This window comes from Meles meles, chromosome 18 (genome assembly GCF_922984935.1).
Source record: "Meles meles chromosome 18, mMelMel3.1 paternal haplotype, whole genome shotgun sequence".
In the NCBI taxonomy this organism is placed as follows: Eukaryota; Metazoa; Chordata; class Mammalia; order Carnivora; family Mustelidae; genus Meles; species Meles meles.
In genome coordinates, this window is record NC_060083.1 from 12,886,731 (window position 1) to 12,897,821 (window position 11,091).

The 11,091-nt window shown below is 39.4% G+C and overlaps 1 protein-coding gene across 1 annotated transcript; it reads left to right on the top strand.

Moving 5' to 3' along the window:
- The first annotated feature begins 8,567 nt into the window (after nt 1-8,567).
- On the top strand, nt 8,568-8,961 carry LOC123930168 (60S acidic ribosomal protein P1-like). Its single transcript, XM_045986423.1, has one exon. The coding sequence runs from the start codon at nt 8,592-8,594 to the stop codon at nt 8,934-8,936; it is 345 nt and encodes a 114-aa protein (XP_045842379.1). The 5' UTR covers nt 8,568-8,591; the 3' UTR covers nt 8,937-8,961.
- Nucleotides 8,962-11,091: the final 2,130 nt, after the last annotated feature.

Genomic DNA, 11,091 nt, shown 5'->3' on the forward strand with positions numbered 1-11,091 from the left:
GGAGATTCTGGGAGCACCGTGGGCCTTCCGGAACGCTGCTTTGCGGACTGCAGCCAAATCCCATCCCTTGCTCTGGAGGCACACTATGACGGAGACGCCAGGTGGCGCCAGAAAACAGGCCAAAAGTGCGGGCTGTGCACCGGGGACGCAGGCCCGCGGGGTGCGCAGGCGGCTGCTGCAGGTTGGATCGAATCCGGTCTGGCTGGGATCCCACTTCCCAGCACGAGGAGGGCATAGGGCGCCGGTTGTGGACCCGGATAGCCTGGCTCGGAGTACAGGGCCAGCGGGATCGGCAGGCCTGGCACCCCGTGACTCCAAACGCAGAAGAAGGGCTTTGACTTTTTTATCCAAGAGGTGTCCTGAAACCGCCTTTGCCTGCCCGGGACTGCCAAGGAGAAGGCGGCTGACTCTTGGGGACTCCTGTGCCAGAGGAAAACATCAAAGTTTCCCAGAGACGCCAGCAGCCCCCATGCCCTACCCCAGCTTCCCAGAGCGACAGCGGTGCTCCTCCATCTCCAGGGCGGACAGAGAAGATTCCATGGGGGTCCAGTGGGCCTGCCTGTGAAACTGAAACCATGAAAGTACTGGCCGAAAACGTGGATGGATCAATTTCAGTGTATGACGTTGGAGTGGACAAGGTCTTAGGAAGCATAAAAGTAAGTCCAGAATCCATAAAGGAAATATAATCGATCAACTTGACCACCTGAGTAAATACAGTTTACCTTTGCATAAACCACAAGGAAAGTCAGCAGACAGTAAATAGATGTGGGGAGCATTCAGGTATATATGGATGTTCTAAGAATATCGATTTCAGCATTCCTTGTTTCAGGAACAAAAAGTTGGGGAAAAATAATAGTCATTCAGAGGAGCCAGATGAATCTCTGGTGTGTCCATACAATGCAGTACTGTGTGTGTTCTGGTTTATGAGCAGTCCAACTCAGTCAGCTGTGACAAGTGACTAGAGACTGGGTGACTTTAAAACAACAGAAATTCATTTCTCCCATTTCTGGAGGCTAGAAGTCCAAGGTCAGGGCACTGACATGGTTGGGTGAGGGCCCTCTTCTGAGTCGCAGACTTCCCTTATAATCTCATAGGGCGGAAAGATCTAGGGAGCTTTATGCAGTATCGTTTATTTTTATTTTTTATACTTTATTTTAATTCCAGTATAGTTAAGTTTCAGGTATAAAATACGTGATTCAGTAATTCCTTACATCACCCAGTGCTCATCAGGACACGTGTCCTTCTTGCTCCCCGTCACCTATTTCAACCATTCCCCCCCAACTCCTGCTCTGCTCACCATCAATTTGTTCTCTATAGCTAAGACTGTTTCTTGGTTTGCCTCTCTCTCTCCCCCGCTTTGCTCATTTGTTCTGTTTCCTAAATTCTACATGAGTAAATCATATGGTACTTGTCTTTCTCTGACTTATTTCACTTAGCATTATATTCTCTAGTTGTAGCCATGCCATTGTGAATGGCAAGATTTCATTTTTGTGGCTGAATAATATTCCGTTGTATATATATATGTCCCATCTTCTGATCCATTCCTCTCTTGATGGACACTTGGGTTGCATTCACCGTTTGGCACTCTAAATTTTAAAGAATATTGCAGTAATCACAGGGGTGAGTGGGTCGCATTCAAATTAGTGTTTTTCTATTGTTTGGGTAAATACGCAAGTAGTGTGATTCCTAGATCAGAGGGTAACTATTTTTAAATTTTTGAGGAAACTGCATATTGTTTTTCAGAGTGGCTGCACCAATTTGCATTTCCTCCAACAGTGCAGGAGGACTCCCCTTTCTCCCCATCCTCACCAACACTTGTTTCTTGTCTTGCTGGTTTCAGCCATTCTGATGCATGTGAGGTGGTATCTCGTTGTTTTGCTTTGTATTTCCTTGATAATGAGTGATGGTGAGCATCTTTTCATGTGTCTGCTGTCCATCTGGATGTCTTCTCTGGCAAAACGTCTGTTCGAGTCTTCTGCCCATTTTTTAATTGGATTATTTGTTTTTTGGGGGCTGTTGACTTGTACCAGTTCTTTATAGAGTTTGAATGCTAACCCTTTATCAGATTTGTTGTTTACAAATATCTTATCCCATTCAGTAGGTTGCCTTTTAGTTTTGTTGATTCCTTCCCCATGCAGAAGATTTCGATGATGTCCCAATACTCCATTTTTGTTTTTGTTTCTCCTGCTTCAGGAGACATATCTAGAAAGAAGTTCCTATGGCTGATGTCAAAGAAGTTACTGCCTGTGCTCTCTTACAGGATATTTATGGTCTCAGGTCTCACATTTTGGTCTTTAATCCATTTTGAGTTTACTTTTGTGTATGGTGTATGGAAATGGTCCAGTTTCATTGTTTTGTGTGTAGCAGTAAAGTTTTCCCAACACCATTTGTTGAAGAGACTGTCTTTTTCCTCTTGGACATTCTTTTCTCCTCTGTCAAAGATTGACAGAACACGTAGTTGTAGGTGTATTTCTGGGTTTTCTCTTCTGTTCTATTGGTCTATGTGTCTGTTTTTGTGCCAGTACCAGACTGTTTTGGTTCCTACAGCTTTCTAATATAACTCGAAGTCTAGATCCAGCGTCTCTGTTTAAAACCACTCATCCTACCCACAACTTGTACAAACGGGAACTCCGGATGGATCACATACTTAAAGGTAAAAGGTAAAATTATACAACTTTAAAGGAAAAATTCTAATAAAAATATGTGGACTGTGGGGCTAAGCAAAGAGAGTTTAGACTTGACACTCCAAGTGTGATTCATGTAAAGGAACGGATCAGCTGGAATTCACCAAACTTAAGAATCCAGGCTCTGTGAAATGGACTCGGAGAGCCTGAAACCAAGACTGAGAAAATATTTGCAAACCACGTATCTGACCAAGTGTTAGTAACCAGAATGTGTAAAGAACTCTCAAAACATAGCAGCAAAACAGAAACGGATTTGAGATAGCCCATACAATGAAATCAGTCCAACAGTATAAAGGTAATCAAAAAACTTGTCATAAAGGAAAAGGTCAGGGGCGCCTGGGTGGCTCAGTGGGTTAAGCCGCTGCCTTCGGCTCGGGTCATGATCTCAGGGTCCTGGGATCGAGTCCCGCATTGGGCTCTCTGCTCAGCAGGGAGCCTGCTTCCCTCTCTCTCTCTCTCTGCCTGCCTCTCTATCTACTTGTGATCTCTCTCTGTCAAATAAAAAAAAAAATTCTTTAAAAAAAAAAAAAGGAAAAGGTCAGGAACATAATATAAATTCAATAGTACAGTTACCCTGTAAAATACATGACAGTAACACATGACATGAAAGAAAGATCTTACCCAAGTATTCAAGGATGATTTAGCATTCCAATATCAGGCAATGTGTCACTGCACTTAAAAAATAGATGTAATAACGTTTTAAAAATATTTTATTTGAGAGAGAGAGAGAGAAAAAAAAAGCACAAGCAGGGAGAGGGGCAGAGGAGAAGGAGAAGCAGACTCCTTGAGCAGGGAGCCCTACATGCGGTTCCATCCCAAGACTCCCAAATCATGACCTGAGCCAAAGGCAGATAGATGCTTAACCTACCAAGCCACCCACAGGCCCCATAACAACATTTTTGAAGTTCGATATTTGCAATGATTACAAATTTTTAAAATACTAGGCATAAAAGGGAAAATTTTTCAGCGCTAGAAAACCTGCATATTTAAAGACATCATATATGAAATGGACACATTTTAAGACATTCCACCCCTTGCCAGTTGCTCTCTTGTTTAACTTGTTTCTCTGACTTTTCAGGAATTCCACATTTGGAGCTCTCTAGTTTACTTTCCAACCTTGGAACTCAGAACTCATTGATACCATCCAACTACTAATATTCCCTGGTTTGGTCCTGTCTGTCACCTTTGGAGGCTAGAAGAGATATATACTTTCTAAGGAGATAATTAGCCATTCAAAAAACCTCCAATTTGCTAATACGGCAATAGAAATTTATGAAAAACTCTACAATTTTAATTGATTTGAACAATTCCTTATTTCTAAACTATCTTCATGGCTTGTTTCTCAATTAGTATATGCATTTTATATTCTTGTTTTTGTAAGAATATGAGTATATAGTATACATGTATGTGCACATATAATGTGAACAGAGAAATGTCATAAATTTATGATTCTCAAATGATTTTAGTGAGTACCTTGTTTTTGGTTTTATTTTTAGAAAACATTATTAGAAATATTAGGAATACAGATTCTATTAGGATATTTCTGACATAGAGTGGTGATCTCTGATCAATAGATGAGACAGATGCCTATAAAATAATTTGGGGAAAGGAAGATACAAATGGAAGAAATAAGCAGAATTTGGAGTTCTTGAGATTACAAATAATAATGACAGTTCTTATTTTTTTAATTAAAAAATTTTTAAAAGATTTTTATTTATTTATTTGACAGAGAGAGATCACAAGTAGGCAGAGAGTCAGGAAGAGAGAGAGAGAGGAGGAAGCAGGCTCCCTGCCGAGCAGAGAGCCCGATGCGGGACTCGATCCCAGGACCCTGAGATCATGACCCGAGCCGAAGGTATGGGCTTAACCCACTGAGCCACCCAGGTGCCCTTTTTTTTTTTAAATTTTAAAGAGAGGCAGGCAGAGAGAGAGGGGAGAGAGGGAGAAGCAGGCTCCCCGTGGAGCAAAGAGCCCAATGCGGGGCTCAATCCCAGGACCCCGGGATCATGACCGGAGCCAAACGCAAAGACTGATCACCCAGGTGCCCCAATAATGACAGTTCTTAATATATTTCTTATGATTTTTGAAAACTATATCACTGTGTCTCTATCATGGCTGTGAATCTCAGTTCTGTTGAAAGCTTATTTTTGCTTTTTGTTTTTTTTTAATTTTGTTTTTATTTTATTTTATGTCTGTTTAGTGTTTTGATTTATTTGTCCTTTTTTATTGAATGTTTTCCTTGCCTTATAATTACTAAATCAGAATCTCAAGTTATGATGCTAAATAATTAAAAGTTTAAAGTCTCTATATTCTATAAAGATACATATGACAACAGAAATGCATTTTAAATCATATTACTAAGTATAAACAATTCTTAGGCACAGCACAATTTAAATATATAGATATAGATATAGACATAGACATATGTATGTATATATACATACATATTATATAAAACTCAAAGTTTCGAGTAAAAGTCATAGCAAAGGAAATCCACCAGAGTAGTTGCCTATGATGATGGGTGATAATGGGCCTTCTAATCAGAGCTAGAGAGGGAGAAATAACATAAAATAAAATAATAGAGACATTGTGCATGAGTTAGTATTTGTGGTAAAGACTGAGTCATTATTCACTCACACCACTGCCTCCTATGAACACAATGGAAGACTGTGTCTTTGAGACTCCATATGAGTTGATTGCAACCATGTAAGTGAGTTCTGAATGATGAAATGAAAAACAGAACTTTTAGCCTAATCATTACACCTTGTGCATAATCACCCCTTTGTTCTCTTCTTCTGCTTGTGAATTCAGCATCATGGATGAAAAGATCTTGGATACCTGACTTACCACGGAGAGTCTGCCTGGCTCATGACTAAGTGAGAAAGAATCATTTAGGCTGCTAAGCTAGCGAGATGTGGTGTCGTTAGAGTACCTAGCAATAGCACCCTTAACAGGATGATGATGGGGTCCCATGAAGCATATGATTCAATAAAAGGTGTTTCTGTGGAGAGAAATGTAAAAGAAGAAGGGAAAAAAGCAGAAGAGTAAAGGTTCCACATAACAATATTTTACAAAGCCTCCATCCAAATCAGTGTTCATACGTATTATTATATAAGCAAAAGCAGAGAAGAAAATTCTGATTTAAAATATTCACAAGTTCAAGCTTTGTCCATATTAGACTAACTGGAATCAAATATCCCTTTCTGCTATTAAAAACCTGATAACCCAAATGAAAGAGTTGATTTCACAAACTGGAAAACACAGCATGGGAGTGTGACACATAAGGCAAGGGGAAAAAAAGAGATTAAAATCATGGTTACTACGTTTGCTATCTAAAAACACTTTCCAGATCATGGCATTGGGAGGAGAAATCCAATGGTAACTGTGTTGTCTTGTTGCATTTAGAAAACAGAAATTACTTTTGGGGAAGCCTGAGCCAGCTGGTCATGCAAGGCAGAATACTATAAAGGATGGAAGTAGGCAGAGGGATCGTTTTAAATTGTGGGTGCATGTTAATCTGTGCACACAAAGGAGTAACCTTCATCAGGCTAAGGAGGTGAAAATTCTCAGGACGTCTGTGCTGAATAATTCAGAGATCACACAGACCTGGGAGGATAACTGGGGTGTTCAGGAAAGACACATAAAATGCTTTTTTTTTTTAAAGCAGGAATGAACTAACCTAGAGTAAAGGCTATTTTAGACCTTGCCTTCAAAGCTTACAAAGAAGTGTCCAACAGACCAAAGTAATCAGTTAAAATGTACATTGTCCCCAAATTTATCTATGAATTAAATCAGTCTCCATCAAATTCCAAACAGACACCTTACAGAATCTGAAAAGTACATTCAAAATACATGAAGAAATGAAGAGAACTTAAAATAACCAAAATGATTTTAAAAAATAGGAACAACTTTGGAGATTTACACCACTTAAATTCAAGATTCATTATACAGGTCAAAAATCATGACAGTGTAGCATAAGCATAAAGGTAAGACAGAACTGAACGACGGGTGCCAGGCTGGCTCAATTGGTGGAGTATGTGACTATCTCAGGGCTGTGAGTTCAAGCCCTGGGGTGGGTAAGGAGACTACTTAAAAATTAAATCTTAAAAGGAAAAAAAAAAGATAAAAGTGAATGGACCAGAATAACAAAACCAAAAATAGAACCACATACATAAAGCCAATTGGCAATTCAGTGGGGATAGAGATCAACAAATTATGCTGAAAATAGAGGCTAGCCACATACAGATAATAAAATGAATCTCAAATTTTACCTCCTATCACACACAAAACAAACTCAAATTGAGTCATAGACCTAAGTATAAACCCCCAATTATGAAACATCTAGAAAAAAGAATAGGAGAAATTGATTTTTTGTCTGGCAAAGATTTCTTAAATAGAATGAAGAACACATACTTGGACTTCCTGTTTCTTGTCCACCGTAGAAGAAGTTGGGAAGTCGCCACTGTATTCTAAGAAGTAAAAAAGTGAACAAACTAAAAAGTCAACAGCTCTTCTGAGATCTTTGAGAGAAGTGAGTTTACAAGCAAGACTGCTGTCCCTAGAATTGGAAAGACAGGTGAATACAGAGAATCATAGATTACTATGGCAAAAATCCACCGGCAGAAAACTAGGAGCAGTATTGGGGTAGGGAAAGCTGAACTTTGACAACTTCTAGAGGCTTGGTATGGACAAGTCTAAGAGACAAAAACTCCATGGGGACCCAGTCATAGACCTCCCACTCCCCACACATTGATCTCTTGAAGCTTTACCAGGTTCTCATGGGAACCATGTGCATTCTGTTTTTCACAATGTTAGCCCTCAGGAGGATTTAACCACACCCTAACCTTCTGGTCCTTTCACAGAGCCTAACTGACCTAAGAGAAGCAAAATACTCAATTCCATTCCATTGGAGCCATCCTGTCCCAACTAATAGTGTAAACTTCTGACCCTCCATAAGGTTGAACAAGTACAGACAGACTTTCCCTGTGCTTTTTTATCTGCTCAGCCATCCAACAAATCATTATCGTCCATCTGCCGTGTGCTGCGTGCTGTATTCAGTGAGGATATAGCAGCAAAGAAATAGTCCCTGCCCTCCTAAACTTGATATTCTAGTGTAGAAGAGAGACAAGTAAGTAAAGAAACAAATGCACTATGTAATTTTGTGTGTTAAAATTTTCCATGAGGAAAAATCAGTTAGGTTAAAAACCCAATTGTAATCCATGAGATGAATTATCAGAAAGTTTTTGCCTTTGTAAGTGAACTGTGTTCATAATGTTTGATATGCCTACTCTGGAGATGGAGGTACATAAAGGCAAAATTCCATGTGGACAGTAAAAATATATATATGTGCTGCCGAAGCGAGCATTGGACAGTAAAAATATAAAGTGATTAAGAAAAATAAAACCCTGAAATGAGTAAGTGACTGAATTAGATTGGGTTAACTATGTGATTTTGTTGTTTAGCTATATCGTGATATGATGTTGAAGTGAAATTACTGTGTTTGCATTGAAAGCAAGTTCTATCGTGCTTTCAAAGGCCAGGTCCTCAGACCGCATGGTAGACAACAACACTGAAATACAAGAAGAGATAATGCTTAAGTACATTGGCATAGTAACAATCTAAGATCTCCTATTCCTCGGCATACACAGAGGCAAAATTTGATGAGTCACATGTGTGAAATTACCAGTAAGAACATGCCAGTAATGAGATTCGTTAAAACGTTTTGTTTTTGTTCTACAGATTTAGAAAGTTCTGCAGATGATAAACATGAGGTCTCCTTTTTTCCTCAGCTGCCGCTAAGGTGCTGGGTTCTTCCGAGGAAGCTAAGGCCATGTTGGGGTGAGGCCCTCACTTCATCCTGGGACTAGCACCGGGCCCAGCAGCGTCCGCTCAGCACTCGCCAGCACCATGGCCTCGGTCTTGGAGCTCGCCTGCATCTACTTGGCCCTCATCTTGCACGACGATGAGGTGACGGTCCCGGAGGATGAGATCAATGCCCTCATTAAAGCAGCGGGTGTGAATGTTGAACCCTCCTGGCCCGGCTTGTTTGCAAAGGCCCTGGCCAACGTCAACATTGGGAGCCTCATCTGCAATGGAGGAGCTGGTGGACCTGCCCCCGCAGCTGGTGCTGCACCAGCAGGAGGTCCCGCTCCTTCCACCACTGCTGCCCCAGCTGAGGAGAAGAAAGTGGAAGCAAAGAAAGAAGAATCTGAGGAGTCTGATGATGACATGGGCTTTGGTCTTTTTGACTAAACCACTTGTATAAGCTGCTCAATAAGAAGCTGAACTCTTGGAAAAAAAAAAACATGAGGTCGGCTGTTTGACTGTATTGATTAGAATTTCTTAATTAGCATCTTTTCAAGGTGTAAAGGGAAAAATGAATGAAACAAAACAATGGAAAGACTAAAATGAACACATTACTGGACAACTAATATATTTTAGGTACCAGGTAAAGCAATTTTGTGTAGATTATCTCAATGTTAAGAGGAGAAAAAAGTAAAATAATGACATACGTAGCAGTGGAATTCTGTGACTCTAAACATTTCTTCCACTTCTCATTAATAAGGGATAAAATGAAGGCAAACTCTGGATGTTTGTAAGTGATGTTGATTTCTGTAAGTGTGTCCTACTGGGAGAATGGGGCCATAGGGTCTCATTCTCAGTCCCAGGGATTGTGGTTGCTTTGAAGTTCTCACAAACTTTTTTCTTTTGACCGAATCATCTATTTTAGTGCATAAAAATGGATTTTTGTCTTGAAAAACCTGAAGTTTAAAAAAGAAGATTACTGTCAGTATCAGTTAAAAGGGTGGAGAAGAGAAACATTCAGTGAATTTTTGCTGTTCATCGGGACATATCTTTAAAAGCATATAACCTTCCTAAGAGAGAGCATGGAGACTAGATCAGACGTGGGTATAATGTGCTGAATTATGGTGCAGAAATGAAGGGTAAAATATTTGTCTCCATGAGGACAGATCCATAACTGCACTTTTCAAAATGCCAAGGTTACATTTGAAAAGTAGTTACAATTTTCCCCCATCTCCTAAAGGTAATTCTCTGCTTGTACTTCACACAGAAAAAGCCATGACTTAATGAAAATTTTCTTTACAGTATTAGGATAATAATCCCACCTAACATAGCTTAGAGTACAGTGTATTTTTTTTCTTAATCTCCAGATTCCAGGGAATAAAAACATAGTATTGTTGGCGAGTTAGTAATATTTTGTCTTTTTGACCACTTCAGTTTTGTAGGAGCTCATGGTTTGTTTCAGAAACTTTGTCAAATAAGGTATCTCTTTTTGGAAATATTAATCCATAAAAGAAGAAAACATATTCCTATATGTTTGAGATTTTTAAAAAGATTTTATTTATTTATTTGACAGACAGAAATCACAATTAGCCAGAGAAGCAGGCAGAGGGAGAGGAGGAAGCACGCTCCCCGCCAAGCAGAGAGCCCGATGTCGGACTCGATCCCAGGACCTTGGGATCACGATCTGAGCCAAAAGCAGAGGCTTTAACTCACTGAGCCACCCAGGCTCCCCTGAGATATTTCTATATAAAACAGCCTACCTCAGATAAATTGAATCTTGCTAGATAAAAAATGTACATTTGTGTAAATTTGATATGCTTTCTGAAGTCCTGATTATATATGCAATAGCAGCACAGCTAAACATTGCAGTATACTTTTACAACTATTAAACCATCAAAGTTTATTGTGGTACAAATGTAAAAAATACTAGTAGCTAGTTGGAGGTAGATATTAGATGGTGATGTTTAATGAGATGGAATGAATGGCAAATGCAAAATATAATTCTCCAATCATTTTAAGGAAAACTAATTTCAATTTATTAGAAATCTTAATATAACACATATTTTAAAAAGTCCATGTAAGGAAATTCTGGAGGATGGTCAGTCGTTGAAAATCGATAATTAGAAGCATTAAAGGAAAATTTCTGTCACCATGCTGGGGAGTGAGAGGACATATGGACAAGATTTTAAAGATTTAAGTCATTTTGCAGATGTCAACAGGTAATTTGCCTTTATATTGGACAATTATTTTTAGTCCATAAACTATTGACACAGAAAAATTGTACCAAAATTATGGCCTTTCCTTGCAGAAATTAAACAGTGTATCTTTGTAAGAAATACTCGAACATGAAACATCATTTAGATTCAACTGAATATCATAAATATTATACTTTCTATATGTTAAAAACAGGCATTTTCACATGGATCATCTTTTTTTTTTAAAGATTTTATTTAATTATTTGACAGAGAGAGATCACAAGTAGGCAGAGAGGCAGGCAGAGAGAGAGGAGGAAGCAGGTTCCCTGCCGAGCAGAGAGCCCGACGTGGGACTCGATCCCAGGACCCTGAGATCATGACCTGAGCCAAAGGCAGAGGCTTAACCC

What these genes read in the sequence shown, in the direction of transcription:
- LOC123930168 (XM_045986423.1), top strand. Translation starts at nt 8,592, where the DNA reads ATGGCCTCGGTCTTGGAGCTCGCCTGCATCTACTTGGCCCTCATCTTG.